General features: G+C 37.9%; 3 protein-coding genes across 5 annotated transcripts in view; 1 reads left to right on the top strand and 2 right to left on the bottom strand.

Annotated features, from left to right (window-relative positions):
• The window catches only part of smoc2 (SPARC related modular calcium binding 2), a 46,597-nt gene extending 44,665 nt beyond the window's left edge, over nucleotides 1-1,932 (bottom strand). Inside the window, exon 1 of one of the 2 annotated variants that reach the window (XM_079841923.1) lies at nucleotides 1,514-1,932. In XM_079841923.1, coding sequence (XP_079698049.1) covers nucleotides 1,514-1,585 — 72 coding nt within the window. In that variant the 5' untranslated portion in view covers nucleotides 1,586-1,932. The remainder of the gene's footprint in view (nucleotides 1-1,513) is intronic. The other variant, XM_079841922.1, reaches the window with a different exon arrangement.
• A 2,589-nt stretch (nucleotides 1,933-4,521) lies between these two features.
• Nucleotides 4,522-16,247, top strand: eif3s6ip (eukaryotic translation initiation factor 3, subunit 6 interacting protein). 2 transcript variants are annotated; one of them, XM_079843315.1, is made up of 15 exons: nucleotides 4,522-4,685; nucleotides 4,882-4,924; nucleotides 7,441-7,654; nucleotides 7,733-7,812; nucleotides 7,907-7,968; nucleotides 8,075-8,144; nucleotides 9,690-9,763; nucleotides 9,899-10,070; nucleotides 10,166-10,320; nucleotides 10,901-11,071; nucleotides 11,450-11,583; nucleotides 12,506-12,679; nucleotides 14,403-14,592; nucleotides 15,335-15,415; nucleotides 15,940-16,247. In XM_079843315.1, the coding sequence occupies exons 1-15, from the start codon at nucleotides 4,650-4,652 to the stop codon at nucleotides 16,015-16,017; spliced, it is 1,734 nt and encodes a 577-aa protein (XP_079699441.1). In that variant the 5' UTR covers nucleotides 4,522-4,649; the 3' UTR covers nucleotides 16,018-16,247. The 2 variants fall into 2 exon arrangements, with proteins under 2 accessions (XP_079699441.1, XP_079699442.1); XM_079843316.1 differs by having other exon boundaries at nucleotides 4,522-4,777.
• Nucleotides 16,248-18,902: 2,655 nt separating this feature from the next.
• cdh23 (cadherin-related 23) overlaps nucleotides 18,903-27,282 on the bottom strand; it is a gene marked incomplete at its 5' end in the record, with an annotated part of 329,690 nt that continues 321,310 nt past the window's right edge. The window contains 4 exons of the mRNA XM_079843313.1: nucleotides 18,903-22,370; nucleotides 23,584-23,694; nucleotides 24,961-25,083; nucleotides 26,178-26,307. Coding sequence (XP_079699439.1) covers nucleotides 22,032-22,370; nucleotides 23,584-23,694; nucleotides 24,961-25,083; nucleotides 26,178-26,307 — 703 coding nt within the window. The 3' untranslated portion in view covers nucleotides 18,903-22,031. The remainder of the gene's footprint in view (nucleotides 22,371-23,583; nucleotides 23,695-24,960; nucleotides 25,084-26,177; nucleotides 26,308-27,282) is intronic.

Here is a 27,282-nt window from a genome sequence, read left to right as displayed (position 1 = left end):
ATGTGACCACAAATGGAAATATCATGGTCCCAGCTGCAAAGCACACTTGATTATATACTACATTTGTTGCCATTCCTGACAGGTACACAAATATTGACCATTTACCAACATTTATGGATTAGAAAGTGGGCCGTTTCCTGTCTCACTATTGAAAGTGCAAAGCCTCTCTGGCATTCGGTTGGTTGGACATAAATGCTTAGGCTTCGAGGTCCGTCAAAGCTGCTCTGTGTCCAGGCTCTGGATGGACCAATGTGCCTGTGCATCTCTCTCTCTCTAGCGGTCATGTCCCACTGGGACAAGCTACACTCACTCTCTCACTCGGTTAATAGGGAGCGGCTTCCCGCAATCAGCAGCCCTAACCTTGTGTACACAGGCAGACATCCATGTAGAGGCCAGCGGCCGCAGGGAGGGGAGAAAATCTCCTGTTCCCAGCACTTATAGTGGGCAAAACCAAGAGCCTGTCACATACGGTATAAGGGAAAGCATGAGGTGGGTGTGCACCTGTAGCTCTCACAATGTGTGTATGTACTTGTACAACTATCTTTGTGAGGACCGGTTTGAGTTTTAGACCATCGGACTGAGGACAAAGTGAAGACATTTTGGCCTGTCCTCACTTTCTGAGACCCCTTGATGGCCTGTTTGGGGGTTTTAGGGATAAGGTTATGTGTTTGTGTGTGTGTGTGTGTGTGTGTGTGTGTGTGTGTGTGTGTGTGTGTGTGTGTGTGTGTGTGTGTGTGTGTGTGTGTGTGTGTGTGTGTGTGTGTGTGTGTGTGTGTGTGTGTGTGTGTGTGTGTGTGTGTGTGTGTGTGTGTGTGTGTGTGTGTGTGTGTGTGTGTATTGTTTGAAGGAAAGCTTGTGGATCTCTGGTTACCCTCCTGAATTGCGAGTGCACAAACATCACTACTCTTGAGCCTAAATAGGATTCCCATGATTACCCATCTCACCTTACTCTAGTATCCGAGCTACTCGCTTTACAAAACAAGCACAAGCACAAAGATGCTCTGAGTATGAACCCAAACTCACATCTGAAACCTGAAATAAACTCATCAAACTGGCATATTTAGAGAAAAACACTAAACATATTTGGCCAATAAAGATTAATTCTGGTTGTGATGATAAAATTAGTACACTGTTAAAATGACCAAAAGTTAAAAGTTAAAAGATTTTTCCTTGGGTAATGACATATTTGTCTTGAAAAGAAAAAAATACAGTTAATTTTGATGGCACCCCAAAAAACAATACTGGATAAACCATTTTTACAGTGCATACATTTAAAGTGTAAAAAGAAAATGAACCTCATATTATTAGTATTATACTAATACTAATAATACAGTTTACGTCTATTTTCAGGTATATTACTAATATGATGACAACCCAAAACATTTGAACAGTTAAAGACCATTAAAACAGTCTGAAATGTTATAAAACATTTATTTTCCTATACAGACTATTCATATTTGTACATAAACTATCGATCTGTTAATGTGAGTGATTATAAAGTGTGGTGACCCACCGTGAGCGCGGAGAGTTTGTGCGCGTCTCCTGCGTAAAGAGCGCAGAGCAGCAGCAGGACCGAGACGCGCATCCTCACAGCTCTCCAGACGCACCAAATCCACAAAACTCTGTTCGCACACGATCGATTCTCCAAAGTGAAGCTTAATTCCTTAAATCCCGTCCCTTCACCGCTCTTGCAGAGTGCGCCGTGCAGTGCTGCTGTGGGCTGTGTTCTGTGCGTAATGAAGTGAAGCGCTCGGTTTGGACTGTCTTGACCCTCTCCTCGGCTCAAGTGCCTGTGCTGTCTGTGGCTCTCTCTCTTTCACTTGGTGTGTGTGTATGTGTGTGTGTTTATCGGATGCCCGTGCTGTAGTCGGGAGGTGAGTTTGGGTGGAATCTCTTACAGATGCTGGTACTGAGGGGGGCTCTGTCTCTCCCATATGTTCTTTCTTCTCAACAACACACGTAAATCACTCTCTGTTTGGGAAGAAGTGATAAGCTGTACTGGTTTTAATACATAGCCTATATATATACATATATATATATATATATATATATATATATATATATATATATATATATATATATATATATATATATATATATATATATATATATATATATATATATATATATATATATATATATATATATATATATATATATATATATATATAGATCTTCGCATTTCAAGGATGTGTATGATGAACACATGAGTTATCAAGCATTATGTAAGGTGATGATGTTTAATGCTTTTCATGTTATTGTACATCTGGTATCTTAGTGTTTTTAATCTTTTTAAACGCTCTGGCTTGTTTGCACTGACATGCCAGAGTGGCTTAAATTAATTCAAAACAAACACTTTGAACCGCTTTTCTCCTATTCTCTTCAAGCCAAATAAGTAGACATATGGCAGCGGTTATTGAAACTCATAACAGCCTACATTCCCACGAATGCAGAGACAAAGCTACACATGTGGGATTTCAAAACCTCACTTATTTATTGTTAATTCAAAGGGCACACGTTCTATGTACGCCTCTCGTGTTCAGCAGTGCTCAGTGGAGCATGAACACACTCATTAAAATCATCAGATCCTCAGTAGACAGCGTTAGATACTGATTGGGTGTCTTGTTGTAGACAAAATCGCAATAACCCATGGTGTTTCATTACTTTTTTTGTCAGCTGACGAAATACCTCGTTATAAAAGCCAATAAAAACCGTCATGAAATAAATCAGAAGTGTTAAAGTGAATCTGATGGGCAGATGTGAATGCTGCTCAATTATAGGAACATCTGGACATCTACTGGACACATATGGTAATGCAGCTAGGTATCAGTGAATATGCGCCATAAAAAAACAATATGCGTGCCTAATATAATAATAATAAATAGTTACTGTGTGTTTTGAATTTAATGAACATTAAATTTCCTTAGTATCATTATTTTAAGTGTTCAATTGTTGCCTATAGGTGTCACATACCTGTTACTTTTATCAACACTTGGGCCAGTTGCATAAACATAGCCATTATGTTAAAGGGATAGTTCACCCAAAAATAAAAATTCTGTCATTAATTACTCACCGTTTCAAACCCGTAAGACCTTGGTTCATCTTCGGAGCACAAATTAAGATATATTTGATGAAATAGGAGAGCTCTCTGACCCCTCCATATTAGACAGCAATATAATTAGGCACTTTCAAGGCAGTAAAAACATTAAAATAGTTCATTTGACTACAGTGGTTCAACCTTAATTGTATGAAGCAACAACAATACTTCATTGTGCACAAAAAACAAACCAAATAACTACTTTATTCAACAATCTCTTCTCGTCTGTGTCAGTCTCCTACGCTGTTGATGTAATTGTTAGTGTAAAGTTAGTGCAGCGCTTACGCGACGGACTCAAAGGAGAAGAGATTGTTGAATAAATTTGTTATCAATTGTCGCTTCATAACATTAACAAAAATTATGAACAGTAGAAAATATAGAAAATAAGAAATAAGAATAAATAAGAATTTATAGCAAATAATTCGATGACTAACTTACAAGGCTAGTTTAGCAGTTTATACAACCGGCCACTATTAACCAATCATAGACCGTAAAAAAATATCAGACGTTTCTAATTTGGGGGTTTGAAAGATTTTCATTTGCATGTCACATCAAAATCCTTGCAATAATAGGCTTGAAAGATTACATATAGTACTACACACACGTGAAATCTGAAAGTTTGCTTCGGAAAAATCAGAGGTGGACAGTAACGAAGTACACTGATATGAAGTATGATTGGTCAAATGATTTTTATAGATTTACCCGCCAAGTTGCCATAGCCTTGTGGATACAGCGCTAACACATAGCTAACGTTCCACAATGATGTTAGTTAACATGCAAAAGCGTAGTTGTGCTAATAATGTTAACTGAAGTCCTTTCAGAAATATCTGAAAAATCCATTTTCTAGTATGATTTTGACTTTGATAAGAGCTTTGTAACTTTTAAGCAAGTATTTAAATGAGTTCAAGATCTGCTAGCATGTCAGATGGAGCATGACTGGCTGAAACCCCCATGATGGAACAGCGCATTCATACAACAATACAACAATAATAAAATAATGTGTTTACTTTTACTTTTGATACTTAAGTACTTTTAAAAGCAAGTACTTCTGTACTTTTACTTAAGTAAAAATCTATCTTTACAACTTTTACTTGTAATGGAGTAATATTAAACCAATAGTATTTTTACTTTTACTCAAGTAATGGAGTTGTGTAGTTTGTGCACCTCTGGGAAAAATAGGCTAATACAATATTCATCACATTGTATTTATATAAAAAGAAAGAAAGAAAGAAAGAAAGAAAGAAAGATAGAAAGAAAGAAAGAAAGAAAGAAAGAAAGAAAGAAAGAAAGAAAGAAAGAAAGAAAGAAAGAAAGAAAGAAAGAAAGAAAGAAAGAAAGAAAGAAAGAAAGAAAGAAAGAAAGAAAGAGCTAGTAGAATTTAGCCAAATGATTCCGCCACTATCCCACAATGCCTTGTCCGCTGCGGCTGCGTCACCGGAAGTATGTGCAGTGGACTTCCTTTCTCTCCTCCGCGCGTGCTTTGCGGCTGCTGTGGGGTTTATTAAACGTTTATTAACGGATTAAACTCCAACTAGAGGAATAAACGTTCATCATGTCTTTCCCGGCTGAGGAAGAAGTCGAGACGAACGTGAGTACCGTCTGACACGAGAGCGTGTTTGAGAGATTAAAGCGTGTAGCGTGTATTGATCTTAATCAATGGAGCATCACGAGCAGACCAACGTAAAGTTACAGTTTCATTCTCTTTGTTAATTACAAGCCTCACCCTGCATTTTAATATTAACATGTCAGATTGATCATTGTAAACTCTTTCTTTTTGTCTGCAGTATGACCCGTATACCTACCCCACTGATTATGACTATCACACCGGTAAGTTAAGCATCTGCTACAGATGACACAAAACAAACTAACAACACATTATTATATATATATATATATATATATATATATATATATATATATATATATATATATATATATATATATATATATATATATATATATATATAAAATTAGGGCTGCACGATTATGACACATCATAATTGTCGATTATTCTATAGCATTAAACCTCAAAAGTCAAATATACATTGGTTTGGTTTCTTTAAATAAAAAAGTAAAAATATGCATGGTATTATAATGTTATGCTAAAACTAAAATAAAAACAATGGGGAAAAAACTTAAGAACCTGTAGAAAGAAAGAAAAACACATATTAAGTTCACAGAATAATATAAGTGGACTTTTTTTGTAATTGCGATTACATTTTATTGAACGATTACATCATTTTGGCATCCGTAATTGTAATCACAATTGCAAATTTGAATAATTGTTCAACCCTGATATATATCAAAGCGAGAGAGAGACTCTTTTTGGCAGCTGGCAGCTGTTACAGAAACATTCTGCGCTTTTAAGTATTAGGTAGATTCGTTTTTTGACCACTAATTAAAAATCTATCGGTAGTTATTGATATTCTGAATAGAATGAGACACAAACCTGTACATATTCAATCGCATTTGCGCTAGTGCTGGGCGGTATGACCAAAAATGTATATCACGGTATTTTTCTAAATTATATCGGTTTCACGGTATTTTTTCCCCCTATGCATGACAGGGTGTTAATCACATTTTCTACTGATTAAGAGAGGAAATACTGCTGGAGATTGACTAGAATGCCCTGTTTTACTGTCATGACGAGTGAATATTGTAGAAAAATTCCACACTAGAGTTAATAGGTCTACAGGTTTACAAAATGATGCTGTGGAGAGACAACAACCAATAAAACACAGACATGCAACACGCTCAGAATCATACTTACAGACACCTGAATATTAAAAGTTGAGTTGAGGGCACCTTAAGCATTTTAAAAATTTAACAACAAACTGCCAAATCGAGGAGAAACGCGGATATTTGCAATACATTTAAGAGCACTCTCTGAACGAATGACACACATCAGTTTAACACAGAAAGAATAAAGCAGTTACTTTTTGGCCCATTCTTCTTTGAATTGTCAGTTTATTTAGTAACTTACATCATTGTCTTTTGTGTAGCAGAATAATCCATCGTGTCAGCGCGTTCGTGATCAGACATACGGTATCAGTGTAATCAGTGCATACATTTCATTTTAATAAGAAGTGATGAAATATGCGTGCATACACGCTTCTAGTTCATGTCTAGAGCACTAGAGTTTATGAAATATGTCCATAAAAAATGTAAACGCGCTCGCTCCGGTCTATATCAGTGCTATATGACTCATGTGGTGAGCGTTGTTAAACCCATCGCGGCGCTCCGTGCAGAAACCGCTCTCTCTTGCGCGCCGTGTGTAGTTTGAATTCTCAACTATAATCAAGGGCTGAATCCGACATCGCTCCCATAACCTCAAATATAGCATTATTTGGAGGGCACAGCGCTTTTTAGTGGTGTCTGAAACCCTAGTGGACGTTATTGAGTGCACTCATTCTATCCCATTGCACCGCAATAACGAGTGTACAGCCGATGTACACACAACGGTTGTCCAACTTCACGCACGTTTTCATTCACTCCTTCAAATAAAGTGATAACGTAGGGAATAGTGAATGAGAGTATAGGATACAGCCATAGGCTGTGCTGTAATGCGATCTCAACTGTGCTCTGACTGCTCTTACTACAGTGCATCAATGAAATGGGTCTCCTCTCAAACAATGACGCGCTGCGCCGCGTTCCGAACGTTGTTTAAGCGACATATACCGGTATTGCGGTATCATCAAAATTCATATCATAAAAAAAATAAATACCGGTATTCGGTATGAACCGGTATACCGCCCAGCACTAATTTGCGCCCATTTATTTTTGATCACAGTGTTTCGGTACACAACATAGGCTACAAACTTTTAGTCCAAAAGTGCACACATTTGGAGAAATATGTATTCACATGTTTAACTCGTATTTCTTTAGATGGAATAGAACCGTAATTTCTTGATGACTCGCAGAAAGACGATTCTCTGCTAATCCATCAGTCAATATTACGTGATGATAATTCCCACCTTATACAGTGTCTGTAAACTTGTGCATTCTGTCTCATAATACATTTATGTGTCAGTTTATTATTTATAATATCTGCATTAGGTCACAATGGAGTGAGCAGAAACATGTTCATCTCATACGGTCACTCCGCGCTGAGTGACTCTTTGAAAAGCTCTGCATGGATTGAGGCGCGTAAAACAGGATCACGAATCCCAGACTGTCATTTCATACAGTTAAATATATAAAAATATGCATACACTATTTTTGAATGCTTTGGCAATTTTATGCTTGTTCATCCCAATATAGCTTTTGAACAACTTGATTACCTAGGTAAAGTGTATGTGTATTATCAGAGGGCCGAAGGTATATAAAGTATGTGTCTTCTGTAGGTGACCCTAAAGCCGATCTGGCTTATGAACGTCAGTATGAGCACCAGCAGACGTACCATGTGATCCCTGAGGTCATCAAGAACTTCCTGCAATATTTTCATAAAACCATCTCAGACCTGATCGACCAGAAAGTTTACGAGCTGCAGGCCAACCGTGTGTCCAGCGAGAGCATCGAGCAGAAGATCTACGAGATCCAGGATGTTTATGAGAACAGGTGCACAGCCGTACGGTTACGCAGACTTCCCTGATGTATGTTTGGAAATCTTGATGCATCTATTTTATTTAATTTTAGCTGGAACAAGCTTACAGAGCGCTTCTTTAAGACGTCTCCATGGCCGGAGGCAGAAGCCATCGCTTCCCTGGTTGGTAATGGTGAGTGAATTTGATTTTTGCTTAATTCAGGAATCTGAATCTGCCTCATAAAGGTTTTTCTTTGCTGACTAGCAAGTTTTTTTGTCTGTTACAGATGCAGTTTTCTTGATCCTCTACAAGGAGCTGTACTACAGGCACATCTACGCCAAAGTCAGCGTGAGTGTGTTTGCTCATCTGTCTTGTTGAATGTGTTTTATAGTCATGAAATATAGATTGAATATAAAATATAGATTGAGTATCATGTTTGTCTTCTCATCTGTAGGGAGGTCCAACTCTTGACCAGAGGTTTGAGTCCTATTATAATTACTGCAACCTCTTCAACTACATCCTCAGTGAGTCCAAACACCGTTTACATGTGATGGAATACGGTTTGGGTGATATTTGTGATGAGTTTGCTAGTGATATCAAATTTAGCAGCATTGAAAAAAAAAATTGCCATTACATTTTTTTTAAATGCTAGATTTTACTGGCTTGTTTTGCAGTTAACAATTTGAGCCATTTCAGAGAAAACCTAAGTATTGAGGTGAATATAGCTTAATGTATTGGCTGTTAAATGAATGCATGATTTTAATCATACATTTTTTTTTTTTAAATATCTGCCATTTTCATATCCACTCCACTCAATTTTTGGGGTCAGTAAAAATTCTGTTGCAAATAAATACTGTTCTTTTGAAAATTCAGCTTTGCCATCACAGGAATAAGTTTCATTTTTAAATATATTAAAATATTTTATATTGGAATAATAGTTCACAATATTACAGTTTTGGCTGTATTATTGATCAAATAAATATAGCCTTGGTATGAGACTGCTTTCAAAAACATTACAAAATCATACAGACCCCAAACTTTTGAATATTGTCAATTTTAAATAGGGGTGTAACGGTACACAAAACTGATGGTTCGGTACATACCACGGTTTTGAAGTCACGGTTCGGTACAGCAGTTTTACAAAATTGCTTTTTATTTATTTTTACTAAACAGTGGTTTACTAACAAATTGTGTCTGTCCTTAAATTAATTCAATTATATCTGAAAGTTTCTTAAAGATGATGCTGTAAACTATATAGGGAGCCCTTACTTGCACATTAATATAATATTAAAGTTTAACTTTAATATTAAAGCTTAAATATTAAGTTTAAGAGCCCAAACTATTAGCCTAAATTCAGTTGCTATTTATTTTTAGATATATAAATAATCAACGCTCAAATAACACATTGTATGCAAACATGTAAACTTCACATAAGGTGTATTTGTATTAACTTTATGTGAAATTGTGTTTTTTTTCTCCCAATTCGTTGTTAAAATATAATAATTTATACACAGGCTGTCATTTTCATGACAGATTTATTTAAACATACATTAAATAATCAAGACATCACTAGAATATAATGAATATTTAGGCAAATATAGTGCATATATTTGGTGAAATAGTTGATTTCTCGAGTGAACTAACAGCTGCAGACACTGAATGAATTCTGAGGTAAATGATATGCTATATTGTTTTCAAGCCATTTTATTGCCTTTCCGTTGTAATGTATCCCAACATGCCTTAAGATATTAATTCATGTTTATTCTTTAGGAAGAGATGATCACGTTCACTCGTGCGCCACAGCTTGAACTGACGCACAATTTCGTGATAAAATGGACTGAATACTTGATATGTTTGTGTGGGATCTTGGATTGAAGTGTGTTCTGCGCTTAACAAGCCGACTGTTATCTGTTAAAGATTGCATTCGGAACCGTTTGGGATACGTGTACCATTACACCCCTATTATCAAAGGACTTTTTTATATTTATATCACCCAGTCGTAGATTTTGAGTAGATTTAAATATGAGCTTGTTTACATCAACACATTTAATGTGGTTTATTGTTTTTAGATGCTGATGGACCAGCACCTCTGGAGCTTCCTAACCAGTGGCTCTGGGACATCATCGATGAGTTCATTTACCAGGTAAGAGCAAACCGCATGTGGCTAAGGAGACTCTTCATAAGTCTTCTTGTTCTGGCACCTTCTGTGTTACTGATGTGTTCATGTAAAAGTGAAAAGCTTTAGACCTCTTAACATTTCTCTATCTCTGTTCTGTAGTTCCAGTCATTCAGTCAGTATCGCTGTAAGACTGCCAAGAAATCAGAAGAAGAGATTGAATTCCTGAGGAACAATCCCAAGATCTGGAACGTTCACAGCGTGCTGAATGTTCTTCACTCTTTGGTGGACAAGAGCAACATCAACCGTCAGCTGGAGGTGTACACCAGCGGAGGTGAATGACATTAACTGGCCACACACACACACACGCACTGACTTTCTTCTTTATCCAGTTAAGATCTCAGTTTGACGCTGGTGTTTCTGTCACAGGTGACCCCGAGTCAGTGGCTGGAGAATACGGCCGTCACTCGCTCTACAAGATGTTGGGTTATTTCAGTCTGGTGGGTTTGCTGAGGCTTCACTCTCTGCTGGGAGATTACTATCAGGCCATCAAAGTCCTGGAGAACATCGAACTCAACAAGAAGGTAATAAAATAGCCCAGCGCCAGTGTTACTTTAGTTTTTAAGGGGCCATTGACAAAACACGGTTTCTTTTTTATGCGTTTTGGCTGTTCATTTACACAACAACAACGTTTTGGGGGCCTGAAAAACTCAAACTTTTGAAAATGGGTTTTAAGGAGAAGTTTTTGAAAAGAATATCGTTATCGTCTCTGTGTAAAACAATTTTTTTTATTTGTGAAACCAATGACGTATTCAGTCTATATTAGTTTTCGTTTTTATTTATTTCCAGTTAATAATTTTTGTGCTTCAACTTGCACTAAACAAACTTATTTTAGTTTATTGTCAAGGCATCATTTCTAATTTTAAGTTTTTCAACTAATACTTATATTTTAAATCAGCTTTTATTTCAATTATCAAAAATGTTTTTAATAGTTGTAGGTTTAGTTAATGATAATAACCCTGCCCAGAGCATCGTCTCAAGGCTTTGTGTGTCAGCATGATAATGTTGTGTGTGTGTGTGTGTGTGTGTGTGTGTGTGTGTGTGTGTGTGTGTGTGTGTGTGTGTGTGTGTGTGTGTGTGTGTGTGTGTGTGTGTGTGTTTCAGAGCATGTATTCACGTGTTCCTGAGTGTCAGATCACCACCTACTACTATGTGGGTTTTGCGTATCTGATGATGAGACGCTATCAGGATGCCATCCGCGTCTTCGCCAACATCCTGCTCTACATCCAGAGGACCAGAAACATGTTCCAGAGAACCACCTACAAATATGAGATGGTCAGTGAATTTAAACTCAAAAGTATTTGTGTTTGTTGTATTGCTTTGTTCTATGCTGGTTTAAATAAAACAAAATTGTATTATAATATTTTATTTACTGTAAAATAACTGGGGTACAGTCATCAGGATAAAGTGAATGTTATTAACAGTTCTTTCAAATGGACACATTACAGTAATGAGAATTTTCATGGTCATGAAAATAATGTAAAAACATCTTAAAAGTGCTAAATGTTTTATTTTTGGGTGTGAGACTCTCATGAGCACATTAAACCAACCCTGATATTTGTGCATTAATATTCTTGGTTTCAAGGTTACATTTTGTGCTGCTGTCATAATGGTGTGATTTATTTAATCAAAATCATGTATTGTGATGTTCAGATTAATAAACAGAACGAGCAGATGCACGGGCTGCTGGCCATCGCTCTCACCATGTACCCCATGCGCATCGACGAGAGCATTCACACACAGCTCCGCGAGAAGTACGGAGACAAGATGCTCCGCATGCAGAAAGGGTGAGAACGCAAACACGTTATATTTATACACTACATATTTGGGATTAGTAAGATGTTTTTGAAAGAAGTCTCTAAAGGCCTGTTCACACCGGGACGATTTTCGCGCGCGTTTATCGCCGACGTTTAACGCCTCGTGACTAAACAAAGGGCGCCAGTGTGAGTGTGCACACCGACGTGAAAAACGGCAGGCGTAAAAACGTCATTTTTAAAAAAACGCCTCGGGTTCGTTTTTTATTTTTACGCGGCACGTTAAAAACTGGCTGACCAATGAGATCGGCGCTTTTGTTCACGTGCCTGGAGCTGCTGAAGTGACAGTAAAACACGACTTGGTGGCGCTCAAGCACAAAACGGTCTTGCCGAGCACGCATTGATACGACGAAGAAGTAGTAAATAGACAAAGAAGAAAATGAACAGCAAATGCTGCTTGCCAGTTAGTAAAAAGTGTCTGAATGGTTTTGGCCATATACATAATATATCTGTGGTTTTGGCAAGCACATAAATACTGTCTCTTCTTCTTCTGTATGACAAGCAAGTGTCCGAAGCGTAAAGTGCCGCAGCACCACCTTGTGTACCGGGAGCGCATCTACTGAATGTGCACGTTCACTCGGCGCATCGCCAGTGGAAATCGCTTGGGTGTGAACACTCAAGACGCACCGAAAAATGTCACGAAAAACGCTGGCGATTAAGCGTGCGCGATATTCGTCCCGGTGTACTACAGGCCTTAATGCTCACCAAGGCTGCACTTATTTGATTAGTCCTTTGAAAAATTTGTTAAAATAATACTGTTGTTACGGCTAACAGTTTTCTATTTAAATATATTTTAAAAGTATTTTATTCCTGTGATGGCAAGGGGGAATTTTCAGCATCATTACTCTATTCTTCAGTGTTGCATGATTCTGATTGTTTTCCCCCTCTTGTTCAGAGATCTTCAGGTGTTTGAAGAGTTGTTCAGTTTTGCCTGCCCCAAGTTCCTGTCGCCTGTAGTTCCAAACTATGATAACGTTCATCCAAATTACCACAAAGAGCCATTCCAGCAGCAGCTCAAAGTGTTTGCAGAGGAGGTGCAGCAGCAGGCGCAGCTCTCCACCATCCGCAGGTACGACACACTTTATTTCACGTTTAGGCCAGTTCTGTCTCAGCTGTCTGGAGGAAAATGAATTGTATGGTGTGTCTGGTCATGGAAACATTAGATGTTCATGATATATTTATAGATAAGAAACAGGGGCTTTCACACCACATAGCTCTAGGAACTCCGTTTCAGAACTAGCCACCAGGGCGGTTTCCAAAGAACTCATTTTCCCCCAGGACCATTATCCTGCTTGCGTTCGCACCAGCTGCAGGAACTCTGAAGTGACGTAAGCTGGCTGACAGTGACACCATTTAAGCGCGGAATTTACAAACATCAACAGCTGGAGGATAGAGGACGGCCTGATCGGAGCCGCATGTTTTTGTTGGGGGTTTTGTGATTGTGAAGATAATGTAGACACTTAAGCGATTGAAAGGGCAAAGGAAAGGAGGGCTAAGAAACAAAATATGACGACTTGCTCCCATGACAACTTGCAATGTTACATGTCATCGAGGCTGAGAACAGAACACCACTGCTGACAACAGGCGAATGCCGTTATTGCTGTTTTCATCGCTGAGAAATAATGTTTACTCAGCTTTTTAAAAATGCTGGGTGCCAGTGTTTCGTATGCATTTGGCCAGTCAACATACAGTGCATCCGGAAAGTATTCACTCTTTCACTTTTTCCACATTTTGTTATGTTACAGCCTTAATCCAAAATGGATTAAATTAATTATTTTCTCAAAATTCTACAAACAATACCCCATAATGACAACATGAAAGAAGTTTGAAATCTTTGCTCATTTATTTTAAATAAAAAAACAAATCACATGTACATAAGTATTCACAGCCTTTGCCATGACACTCAAAATTGAGTTTGGGTGCATCCTGTCTCCACTGATCATCCTTGAGATGTTTCTACAACGTGATTGGAGTCCACCTGTGGTAAATTCAGTTGATTGGACATGATGCTAGACAGCTGTGTGTCTTTCCAAATCATGCTGTGGGGATGTTTTTCAGCAGCAGGAACTGGGAGACCATTCAGGATCGAGGGAAAGATGAATGCTTGCCAAGCTTGTAGTATCATACTCAAAAAGACTTGAGGCTGTAATTGGTGCCAAAGGTGCTTCAACAAAGTATTGAGCAAAGGCTGTGAATACTTATGTACATGTGATTTTTTTTTTTTTTTTTTTTTTAAATGTGCAAAGATTTCAAACCTCTTTCACGTTGTCATTATGGGGTATTGTTTGTAGAATTTTGAGGAAAATAATGAATTTAATCCATTTTGGATTAAGGCTGTAACATAACAAAATGTGGATAAAGTGAAGTGCTGTGAATACTTTCCGGATGCACTGTACACTTGCGTCACTGGTAGTTCCTATTGTGCTGGGTTAGACCCTACTCTGAGGAGCTAGTTTAGTTCCCCAAAAAAAGTTCCTAGAACCAAAATCATTCCTAGTTCGTGTGGTACAAACATGCCAAAAATCTGTACTTCCACCAGTAGTTCAAGGAACTATGAAAAGGTTCTTGTGAATATTGTGTGATTACTTAAAACACAGGAACAGGGAAAAAAATGTTATTGAAAAAAGGTGAAAAGCATGCCGTAAACAGTAAAAAACAAACAAACTGTAGAATATAATATCTTAAAAAATATTTTTTAAAAAATGTATCCAGCCCTACTTGCAGCTGAAGCATGTGTAGTAGTATTGGTTGTTATAAAAACTCCTCAGTTGACTCAGCTGTGTTTCTCTCAGTTTCCTGAAGCTCTACACCACTATGCCTGTGGCCAAACTGGCCGGATTCCTGGACATGACTGAGCAGGAGTTCCGGATCCAGCTGCTGGTCTTCAAACACAAGATGAAGAACCTGGTGTGGACCAGTGGCATCTCTGCTCTGGACGGAGAGTTTCAGTCTGCATCTGAGGTCGACTTCTACATCGACAAGGTGTGTGTGTGTTGATTGAGTTTTTGTCTTTTAACTGGAAGTTAAGATTTTAAATTGAGATTTAAATATATGGCTGCACAGTCATGAAACTGGACATTTATTCAGTGAATATTTAAAAACTTAAATATTTTAAATGTATATTTAAATGCATCCCACCTCCTCTCACCTACATCATAAATATGACGCTGCAGCCAAAATTGGTCATTTGTTCACACATTTACTATTTTGTACATGTTGAATGGCACATAGTGCACTATATATATATATCGGACTCATTTGAATTCTGCACAGAATGCTTTATTTTAAAGTGATATGGAGGAAATTAGGAGGCGTAATGGTTAGCAATTGAGGAAACTGTGGCTTTACTGAGCTCAGCGGCTCTGGCCGAGCTGTGATATAAACTAAACGCTATTGGCCATTTAAAAAAAGGTCAGGGACTGTTCGATGTCTTCCTGTTTCAGTGGAAATTATGTCAACACATTGAATAATACTGCATGTTTCAAGGCACTTCAGTGGACTGTGATATTTTATGATCATATAATAGAGAAACTTCCAAACACCTGAAAATCTGGAAATGTTAGGGAATTTTAAAGTTGTGATGGATTCTTGAAAATGTAATATTTTAAGTCTTGAAGATCTATAGGAAATATAATTTTTTCCAAGTTATACTCAGTTCTGAATATTTTCACTGATGAAATAATGATCTTTGTGACTAAAAAAAGATCACTTTGTCTTCCATCAGGATATGATCCATATTGCAGACACCAAGGTGGCCCGTCGCTATGGAGATTTCTTTATCCGACAGATCCACAAGTTTGAAGAGGTACACTTTTATTATTTTTCAAACGTATACATATTCTATAAATGTCCTTGTGTAATTAGTTTATGCAAATATATATTGTTGAATTTAACATCTACATTGTCTGTTACGACCCGGCTCAAAGTCACATAAAGAGGACACTTCACAAGATGGGTTTCAATAAAGAAAATATACATTTATTTAAAGTTCAACAAATAATGTCTAGGGTCAAAATATAAGATGATAATAGAAAATAGCAATACAACAACAAATCAATAAACAGTTGGAAATGGGGTTTGTAGAGTTGTGGAAACACAATCTCAAGAACCCACTTTTTAAACAGTCACAAAACAGAAATGAGAGGGAGAGGGACAAAATCCAGGAGCTGCTTCTGCCACAGGTGCAGCTTGTTTTCATGAGGGCAGTCCCGCCCACCAATGAGGAGTCCCGGTCCTAGAATTCTCACAAAAGAAACTGAAGTTAGAAAAAAAAGGGGGCACGGCTGTAACATTGTCACATTTTGATTGTACCTTTTTCATATTCTCTAGCTTAACCGAACGCTGAAGAAAATGCCCCTGGCGTCTGGCTCCTCGGCTACCACCACCGCCGCATCACGTGCCACATAATGCAGATCCTATCAGAAGTTTCTTAACTAATTAGAACCGGATTTGATCTTACTGTGATGGCCATCAATCACAGGCCGACCCAGACTTCTCAACTGAACCAGTCTGAGACCATTTCTGAACTTTAATATCATCAGTTTCAGTTGACTTGCTCTGGTCTGTCAAAAACAAGCAAAGCTGTTGGAAGAATTTCTAATGCTTTTTTTAAGTCAATAAAGTTTGATGTGGCTGAATTGTTTGGATTGAGTTTACATATTTAATATAGTGGGCCTAAAATGTTCTTGTAATTATTCATAAACCATGCTTGCATACATTATCAAATTGAATTGAGTGACAATTTACATTTGAGAATGGTTTTATTTTACGCTTTGTGCCCATGTTTCATAATTAGGCTGTAGTCTGCATAAAACAGGATTTGCGATTGTCTTTTCTTTTCATTGTAATGTATATCCAAATGAAACGGCTTCTCAAACGAGAAAAAGGTAGGGTGAGACTTGTTTTTATCCATAGGGAATTGAAGACCGAGACTAGAGATGAGTAAACTCCTCAGTAAGAGATGTTGCTGCTACAGGGAGGTGGAATAGACCTTAGCAGAACAATCCAAAAACACATCAGCGAGCTTTAGAAATGAATGGAATTTTCAGAAAGGCGCTCTCCACTCTGGAGGAAATATTACCGCTCTGTCTACCGCAACGGTCACAATATGACCTCATGTATGTTTTAAAAACATAATTCAACAAATAAATAATACTTTTTAGTGGGCCACTTAAAGTGTTTATTACAAATAAATTACTAAATGCTAAAAATTTATAAATATAAATGAACAAAAAGAGACCTAATAACCATAGACATAATACATTTCTATATTTATTATGTCTATGTAGACTGGGTACACCCAACCTGATCTGCTGGTGATTTGATTTCGCCCTGCAGCTCAGGTTTCCAGCACCTGTACATGAATTTATCCTGCGTCTGTTACACTATTGCAGGAACCAATCACAGACTGGCTTATCCACCTGGCACACTATGACGGATAGAGAAGCGATGGGTCGTTGCACGTTGATCACACCGCTTGTGGTCATTTGAATTCTGCTTGTTTTTCACGCTTCTTGTGTAATAGAAAATACATAGCAGACTCCCCAGACCACTGTTCAATCTTAAATTGAGCTTGATCTGGTGATAGCCAGACAAATGTCTATGGGGAAAACTATCAAATCGTCTCCATTGACTTTGTATTGCGTGAAGCGGCCTCCTTGTCATTTTTGACTCTTTCAAAAAACAAAACAATGTCTTAAAGCTGATATGTGACAGGGTGTTTGAAGCATTTACATTTACGCATTTGGCAGACGCTTTTATCCAAAGCGACTTACATTGCGTTCAAGGTACGCATTTTTTACATTTTGTCAGTTCTACAGCAAAATACAGGTGTACAGCAAACAAGCTCCTTAAACACTGTTTTTTTTGGGGTCGACAGCTTACAAAAACGTAGTTCTGTCTTTTTTAGCATGGTTGCTGTACACCCCGTCACATATCAGCTTTTAGACATTGTTCTATTTTTTGTTATAATAAGTCAGAAATGACGAGGCCGCTTCACGCAATACAAGTCAATGGAGACAAGTCCGGTGTGGGCGTAGCCTAAATGCGCTGTGTCTCTATGGGTGTTTTTTTTTAAATTTAAGTTACAACAAAATAAGTTAACTGCCTGCACTGTAACGATACATTTGACAGTGGCTTCATAAATTAATCAAAGCATAAGCAAAACACAGCTGATGTACATTCTTTGTTCAAGCTGTGTAGAATTTAAGATGTTTTTGTGTAGTTAAGAGAAGATACACCGCCATTTTGCTTAGACGAAACTTGTACGCAAATGACCAGTAAATACGAAATGCGACTTGAACGCACCGATGTTACTCTGAATAAAGATTATGAGGGCATAATTTAAAAAAAGAGGTGCACTGATAATTATTTGGATGGAATTTTGCAGTTTATTAAAAGTCCAAGCATCTGTACACACGCCAGAAGAATCTTTGTATTCACTTAGCAGGAGCATATAACACAATACCAAACTAAACTTTTCTTTCCATTTATTTTGGACAACTTTGGGCTGACAGTTTTCCAATAGGCCTACAACAAAATATATTGTGCACTTTGACAATATTTTTGAATCGTTCAACTTTTCCAGTTCGGTTTTAATAAATACACTATTCAATATGTAATGTGACGTCTGAGAAAATTCCTTTAGTCAGTGCAGTGTGTAGGTGTACTTCACGCTCTTTAATATCCTGCTGCTGGGCTTCAATACGTTAAGGAATGCCGTCCTTGTGACGACTGTTGCTTTGGTCAATATGTTATCATCATCTTCAGGACCTTGAGGCAAAACCGTTGCATATTTCCTTTATTCAAACAGGATCCACAAAGATTTTCCATCCACAGCCTCAACGCTGCTAGACAATAATGACAAAGAAAAGTTACAAAAAAGGGGAATATAAAAAAATAATGCCATACAACACACACCGCTCAAATAATCTGGTATAAAATGTTCAAAAATAAATACACTTAAATACAACCATTTACACTCAACTCAGTTTGGTAGGTCAGCATTTTTCTTTTCCAAAAATATCTTTTGTATTCTTTATTTTTATATAAGCTATCCAAAAAGTAAAAGAAAAGAAAATCATTGTATTTCCCCTTCTTAGGTGGCAGTGTTCTGTCATAATTTAACAGGTTGCCATTTCTTTTTTTAAAGTTCAAATCGAGTTATGGCATCTCATGAACCTTACTCAAACTAGTTTCACTGCCGTTTTTTTTTTATTAAAACCATGACACACACATGACAAGTCCCTCAGTTCAAGCAAAAACAAAAGGTTTTTTTTTTTTTTTTTGTAGTTCACTTGACCAGACTCAAACCTCTGGCCTCAGTAAGTTCAAGTGGAAACAGTGTTTGGTCTGCTGACTGGGTTTCCTCATTGGTCCATGAAACATTTTTTGTCCTTTTTTTATTTTTTATGCAGATTCCACTTTTTTCAGAGAGTTCACAATTTGAAACCGAGTTCATTAGGTCGTTTCTGCAAAGTCTTAAATCCTGTCTGTAAAGGACATCGGTATAGAGCAGCTTGCAGTACAGTCGATTTCCTTGTGGTCTTTTCCTCTATATCAGATGGGCTTTTCACACTTAATTGTTAACCCAGGCTAAAAAATAAACCCTGGTCATTTTATTAATAGCATTGATCAGACAAGTGCAGCACGCAACCTGCTTTAAAGCTTGGAACATACTCTGCAAGAACAAAGAAATTAGTTTGTTTTCTCGAGGTGGCAAGAACAAAGTTTGTTCTGGCCAGGACATTCCAAACTTCACGAGAAAAGCCGGTGCCGAACATCTTCGTTTCTCCGCATTAACCCCCCACTTTAAAATTCTGACCAATCACACAATAGTTCTCGGACACCCACAAGAAAAAAGTTCTGCTCAGACGATGTGTCGAGAATGAGCTGCGAGAACTCCCAAACCAGGGCTGCGGGAACTTTTTTATCTGTTCTTGCGGAGTATGTATTGTCCTTCTTTGCAATGTTTGAAGATGCATGAAATGGAAGTTGCGATAGTCTTCCCTGTTGTGACGTGTATATCCTAGTTATACGGCTTCTCAAACTAGAAAAAAATAGTGGGCGTGACTTGATTTTGTCCTTGGGGATTTGATTGGATGGTTGTGGTTTGCTATTGGTGGATCTCATGTGAGTGACAGGTTGTCCCGCCCTTGCGCACACGTCATCAGAGAAGAGATGTCGCTGCAAGAGGGAGGGGAAGTTATTTTAACGAAAAGAAAAAATAGTTCTGTCCTAATCCACTGCGCTCCACATGGGCACCTAATGCACGTAATACAAGCTAAACACATCTGAGCTACGAGTGCTGCTCTACAATGGAGTTCAGCTTGAGTACCACATGTCAGATTATTTACATTACAGAAAAACACTGAGACACCGCCTGTATATATTTTATGCCTTTCCCTTGCTAACTTCCCTCTGTCTCGTTCACTCGGATTAAGAGTACCGATCAAAAGTTTGAAAATGTTACTATTTTTCAAGTTTTTGTAACAAGCCTCTTAATTATGTTCATTAAGGCTGCATTTATTTGATCAAAAAAACAAAAACAGTAGTATTGTGATGTATCATTACAATTTAAATTAATGTTTTTCTATACTTTAAAATATAATTTATTCCTGTGATGCGAAGTATCATTACTTCAGTCTTCAGTGTCACATGACCCTTCAGAAATCATTCTAAAGGGCTGATTTGTATCGATGTTGGAAACAGTTGTGCTGCTTAATATTTTTTTTATAACCTGTGATACTTTTTTCAGGATTCTTTGATGAATAAAATGTAAAAAAAATAAAAATAAACAGCATTTATTTAAAATAGAAATGTTTAACAATATACACTACTGTTCAAAAGGTCAGTATTTTTTCTTCCTTTTTTTGAAAGAAATTAGCGTGTTAAATTGATAAAAAGTGAGAGTAAAGATTTATATTGTTAGAAAAGATTTATATTTTGAATAAATGCTGTTCTTTTCAACTTAAAAAAAATTAAGCAGTTTCTAGCATCGATACAAATCATCAAATTAGAATGATTTCTGAAGGATCATGTGACACTGAAAATTCAGCTTTGATCACAGGAATAAATTATATTTTAAAGTATATTTAACATAGAAAATCATTAATGTAAATTGTAATAATTTCACAGTATTACTGTTTTTTTCTGTATTTTTGATCAAATAAATAATTGGAATCTGATATGGAGGTGATTTATGATTTAGTTTTTTATTTGTTTGACACACCATTCTATAGGCCTGTATGTATGCTTGGGCTGTTCAAAAATTAAATATAAACAAAAATGACTTTCATATATTCATATATTTATATTCAATGTAAAATATGAAGAAATACACAAACAAAAATAATATAATAAACTATAACTGTAAAAAAATCAGTCCGCTTAAGGTAGCGTCAAGTATTAAATTAAGTATTAATATCATACACTAGAGTTGAGTTGGGTGGGGGCAAATTAAGTTGTGTTGCATTATGGTCTATGCATCTGCCTGAAGTTTGCATGTTGAGTAGACTCGCTCCCTCTGTCCAAACATACTTCCAAAATAGCGGTGGGGAATTGCCCGAGGGAAAGTGCTTAGGGAAGTTAGCGAGTGTATGTCTAAAAGTGGAGCTATCCATTTATCAACCAATGGCAGAAGGGGAACTGTTTGGGATGCCTGCACGAAAACAGTGAACATTTTTGCAATTCTGCTTCGTGAACTTGAACACCTCACCTTTAAGTCTTTGGAAATATATTATAGATTAAAAAAACATACAAAAATAATAAAATAATACTGTTTCTTAATCTCTCCAGTTAACATGTTTACCATCACTGTTTAACATTTTTAAACATTATCTTTTCTACAAAAATTTTTGTAAAAAGATACCTCCGGAGGCCATAATGAATGCATTAATATTTGAATGATTTCATTCACGATTGGTTGTCTCCGTTCCTAAACTCATCAATACTTACTATCTCTGCACCGTTTCAACCTATATACCCCTGGCACTGCAATACACAGCGCTAACCCTTGCTTAACCCCGGGTTAATTGTGGTGTGAAAAGCCCTAGAGATATACTCTTGTAAGCAGTTCAAACTGTTGATTTTACACAAACATCACATTATTCTCTGGTGCCCCATTCAAATATGAAAAAGTAACTAAATAAAAACTAGTGTCCGTGTTCGGCCTTCCACTGGTCTGAGAGTGCACTTGCTTTTCATGGTGTAGTTTGAGTGTGTGTGGTTAAAGTCTCAGTACTCTTCAAATAGCCCTGACAAGATAAGCCGCCCTTAATTTGGGTGCTCTCACACACACATCTACACCCCGTTCTCACACCTGGCCCTTACAAACCTGAACTCTTCTCCGAACCGCAGGAAAACAAAGAGCCAGGAGAGGCGTGCACCCTGTAGTTTTCTCAGACCAGCGAGGCCTCGGCTAGTCATAATTCTGTGATCTCTAACGGACTCTCGGACAGAGTGTCGCTGCCCTTGTTTCTGTGTAAAGGTGTTGATTTTGCCGATTCTGTTCGGGCGTTGCGTTCGGCATACAGTCCGCCGTCTGCGTGCAAGGCTTCGAGAGAGCGTGCCAGAGCCCGCTGGTCATCTTCAGGCAGGCTGTTGAGGTCAGAGGTCAAAAGCGTGCCCGTGCTGCCGTGAACCGCGTGCACCCCGTCAGGGCCCCTGAGCTCGATCGGAAGCTTGTGCTTGAAGCGAAGGGTTCCTCGACTTCCGACACCAATGCGCTCATCGTCATCATCATCCAAGTCACTTTGGATCAGCTGAGAGAGTAGAATATGGATGGATGAATGCATGCATGGTGGCACGGAATTACGGATGCATGAGGAATGGATGGATGCAATGGTAGAATGATGAATGCATGCATGGATGAAATTATAGATGCAAACATGAATACATAGATTAAAGGGTTGGTTGGTTGGTTGGTTGATGGAGGGTTGAATGAATTTACAGATTGGTGGATGGATGCATGATGGGGGGATAGAAGGAATGATGGATGCATTGATGGAGTGATGAATGCATGCATGGTAGGATGGAATTATGGATAGATTAATTAATAGATGATGAATGGGATTATTGATTGGTGGATGGATGCATGATGGGTGGTTCGAAGGAAGGATGGATGATTGAATGAATTTATGGATTGGTGGATGGATGTATGATGGATACAATTTTGAATGGTGGGATGGAATTATAGAGATATGCAATCATAGATGAATGTATAGAATTATAGTTTTGTAGATGAATAAATTAATAGATTGATGAATGAGGGGTAAATAGAGGGATGGATGAATGAATGGATTTATAGATTGATGGGTGGATTCATGAATGGTGGGATGGAATTATAGACATGCAATCATAGATGAATACATGGAATTATAGTTTGGTAGATGAATGAATTAATAGATTGATGAATGATGGGTAAATAGAGGGATGGATTGAATGATGGATGATTGAATGGATTAGTGGATGGATGCATGATGGTAGGATAGAATGAATGACGGATGCAATTTTGAATGGATGGATGGATGGAATGAATGAATGAATGCATGCATAGTGGGATGGAATTATGGATTAGCAGATGCATGGATGGATGGATAGAAAGATTAATGGATGACATAATACAGTAGATGAATGACGTAATGGATTAAATAATACATTGATGCATGGAATTATAAATTGGTAGAAAATGAATTCAAGGCAAGAGGAAGAAGAAAAAAGATTAACAACAGAAAAACTCACAACTTTAAAACAGTTTTAGCGGAAACACGAAGAAAGTGCAGCGACTACATCTGTGAAGCAGTGAACAGCAGTAAGCAGGCTGTGAAACTGCCTGGGAAACATTAGCAGGGTCACATGACTCAGTGTGGAGAACCCAGGGTTTCTATTGAAAAGACAGGGTGGAGACAGTCAGCCAGCAGTGAGGAAGAGGGGTGAAGAGGAAGAGCAAACACAGCACCCTGTCACACCGCCCACCTCTGTGACTGATGATTGGTCACCGTGGCTTGTTGACTTGGTGACCAGACGAGCAGCAAACAGCTTTTTGAGTCTCAGGTAGTCATCCAGAACCACGTTGAGCAGCGAGCCCTGATTGGATTGCAGCATTGGTCATGTGGTGTGAACAGAATCCTTCAGCACCATTCTGATATTTCAACTCGTTAAGAACTCACTTCACATAATGCTTCAGGGTCCCAAACTCAGTCTTGTTTTGGACAAAATAATCATAAATAGTGATTCTAAATTCAAAATACATTTGAAGTATGTTAACGTTTGAGTTTGTGTCTTCAAAAAGTACTCAAGCTCTATGATGATCCCATCTTCTGTTTGCTATCAGAGATTTTATCTGGTTTGCCTGTTCATGTACTCCAGCCTTAACAGCTTTATCAGAAACTCTTTGAGTTAAGGGCCTTTCACACTGAGTGCGATTAAACGTCATCTCGATGATGCTCTTGAATTGAAACAATAGATCCCTAAGGAGCTATTCACACCGGAGTGATCAATCGCAGCGCGACAAACCACAATTTTTTTCAACCAGTGTATACATTTTTTTCCCCTTCGCCACATGATGAAACAAGCCGTCCAATTAGATTTAAGCTTTCCCAAGCCATTTCCCATTGCAAAAAACTGTGAGAGTGGTGGCGCTGTTTTGAAAATCTGTGTAAACACTAAAGAAAGATTATCATTTCTATTCGTTTTCCAATGAATTATGCGATCCGAGAGCTAGAAACGGCGTACAGAGCACTGTTTTCTTCAATGTGTGACTGTTATGATTCAGAGAGCTCATTCGCTCTAGAGCTGTCAATCATTTTGTGATCATAACTCCTGCCCTTCCGCATGACGACGCTCAGAAGGGCAACGTTCTGAGTTCTGCTCTGTTTCACACATAAAAACAAGAAAGAAACATTTCTACAGATGAAACATGAAGCCAAATAAATATATGATTAAAATGATATATTCATGCGGCTCGGGGTAAAGAATGAGAAATGCTACGCAGGTGTAGCGCTCAGTTAATTATAAAACGCTACAAATAATGCACGTATGCCTATTATTTAATCGAAATCCACTTTAGATCACAGTCGGAAGTTATTATGCGCGCTTGATGTATCTTAATTTACTGTTATGTTGTGCAGTGGATGAGGTTAAAGTCAAATGGGAAAACTTACGAGATACATACATGACAAATGTATTCTCGGTCAGTGTCACCTATAGTGCAGAGACATTCATTAGCTGAAGGCAATCAATCGTTTCGCATTCAGTGTGAAAGCTCAGTTCGTCTGCAAACGCTTAGATTTATCATGTCACGCTGAGTGTGAAAGGGCCTTTAGCTGTTAGCTTTGTAGTGCATGTTCTCACCTTGATGGGTCCCTCTCTCATGATTTGCCCTAGTTTGGCAATGTTGTCATACTCCTGGATAGCAGCTCGTAGATATCTGTCATCCTCCGGTTTAGAGGCCTGAGGCTCACGTCCAAATGTACCCTACAGAAGACAAGATATCTATTTAGTACCCTATAAAGTCAAGATGTCAATTTAGTATTCTACAAAGGCAAGATATCACTTCCGTACTTTACAAAGAGAAGGTTTAGGTTCTTGTGATGACAATAATTGCACCATGGCTAGGGCTGGGCGGTATATCAAGTTTGTACAATATATCGATATATTTTTTAGAATCTATATGGAATGAGGCAATACCGTTTATATCGATATACAGGAAACTGATACGAGCGCATCTGAAAAATTGCATGATACAACTTGTCCTAAACATGACACATGCTTTATATTAAGGGCTTCAAAATATAATATATATTTAACATGTATAGTTTAAAGCAGCTTGCCCTGTCAGATAACTTACTTGTGCTGACTGACAGATAAATACTTGCAGTGTTTAATGCGTTTGAAATGTGGTGCTTTCCTCAGTGCACAACTTTTCACAGGTATATTCTCCATCTGTAAAATGTTAGAAAGTCGTGCAAATATATGTCCATTTTGCTGTCTAGAGAAGCAAGTGAATCTCTGCTAAAATTCAGGTTTCCGTGCATGCGCGCCAAACAGACGGAGCGCAATAGAATAGGAAGGCAATCATTCTGACTAAAGTATACATATTTCTAAAATATTTGTTGTTGGACAATAAATGGGCCATATGTAGAATTTTAAACCTACAAGTAAGTATACTTTTATGAAAGTGACCATTATAATGGGGTGATCAAATATAGGCTAATATGCTTTTGTTTTTATTGTTAGTTTAGTGAATTTAAAAACAAAATTACTAATTTTGTTTTTAGATTGTAAACCCCCTTTTTGCACATAATATATTGCATAGCCTACATTACACTCACTGTATTTGTTTATAGTCTTCAATATCAAATGTTTTTAGGACATCATTGGGCAGGATGTGAAATAAAAATTATATTTAAAATAAATACAGATTTTTTTTTTAATCCAAATTGAAAAACAGAGAAAAAACCAGGATAAATACCGTGTATCACCATTCAACCAAAAAATAAGAGAGATGATTTTGTTGGCCATATCGCCCAGCCCTAGCATGATTCTGACTGTTTTTGCGTGTGAATTACGTGTGTGCGAGCCGGGCTGTTCCAGAGGTCAGCGATGTCACTCAGGTCTTCAGGAAGGTCGTCCTCATGCTCCGCCTGTGCGGCTAACTCCAGATTCCTGCAGAAAGGATCCAGCCACACTGGATTCGCTCTATAAGCACATACAGAGAAAGAGAAGCATTGTGATATAGATAATAACCAACACTATATTTTGAACATATTTGAATGATTTCACACATAGTAAGAGTATGTTATGTTTTGTAACACATGTGACTATTTTAGCAGTCTGGAGCCCTGTTAACACATAAGCCGCTTTTCCACCGTCGGGCCGAAAGGTTCTAAGAGTGCCAAGGAACAGTTCCAGTTATATTTTCACTTAAGCTTGGTTCGGCACGATTACAAACCGTTCTCGGCCCAGAATTCTCAGCTCAGTTGTTTAACCATTCTGAACCGTGCTGGTAGAATGCGTGTAGTGACGTCGCCACTCGGGATTGGTCACCTGTCTGTTGTCTGGCCATCAGTGTCTCTGTAGCACACCAAGTATGCTATTTGAGTGTAGTAAACACAAGTTAAATTCTTTTAAGATTGAACATTATTCTAGGGAGTCTGCTCTGTATTTTTTACTGCAGGCGTGATCAACGGGCAGTTCAAATGACTCTGTCTGTACGCAATTGGACAGTTCTTCAACCAGTCAGACCAACGATCCGGGTGACGTACTGTGCAGAGCGGTCGGTAGTAAGGCAAAAACATCCTTCTTTTGTAGGAATTTATCCAGGGCAAGTTTCTGAAATCTTTTAAAACAGCAGTGACGGCAGCATCAACGGGTTGCTGCGCTTCAGTGGCCGCCATATTGTATGTAAACAAAAAGCTCCTTGCCGTCGTTTCTCGATCATCATTGTGTTAAACCCGCCAATAGCACGGCAGGTGGATAAGCCAGTTTGTGATTGGTCCCCGCAGATTTGTAACAGAATAATACAATGAAAGAAATCCCTGATCATCCTCCATAACACGGTCGCTATTTACACCTCATAACGTCTGTAAACTCTTGCGTTACCAAAGCAAAGACTGACGTATTTGTATTACATTCCAATGAGCTCTGTTATCAGCCCCACTGTGGAAAATGAAA

This window comes from Gobio gobio, assembly GCF_949357685.1.
Source record: "Gobio gobio genome assembly, chromosome: 18".
Lineage (NCBI taxonomy): Eukaryota > Metazoa > Chordata > Actinopteri > Cypriniformes > Gobionidae > Gobio > Gobio gobio.
The sequence above is the reverse complement of the archived record's forward strand: the minus strand, read 5'-3'. Positions and strand labels throughout refer to the sequence as shown.

Excerpts from the sequence above, each read along its gene's own strand:
- eif3s6ip (XM_079843315.1), top strand. The coding sequence starts at position 4,650 with ATGTCTTTCCCGGCTGAGGAAGAAGTCGAGACGAAC. Across the intron at positions 10,071-10,165 it reads GGAGGTGTACACCAGCGGAG|GTGACCCCGAGTCAGTGGCT; the intron begins GTGAATGACATT and ends TTTCTGTCACAG. Across the intron at positions 11,072-11,449 it reads CCACCTACAAATATGAGATG|ATTAATAAACAGAACGAGCA; the intron begins GTCAGTGAATTT and ends TGTGATGTTCAG.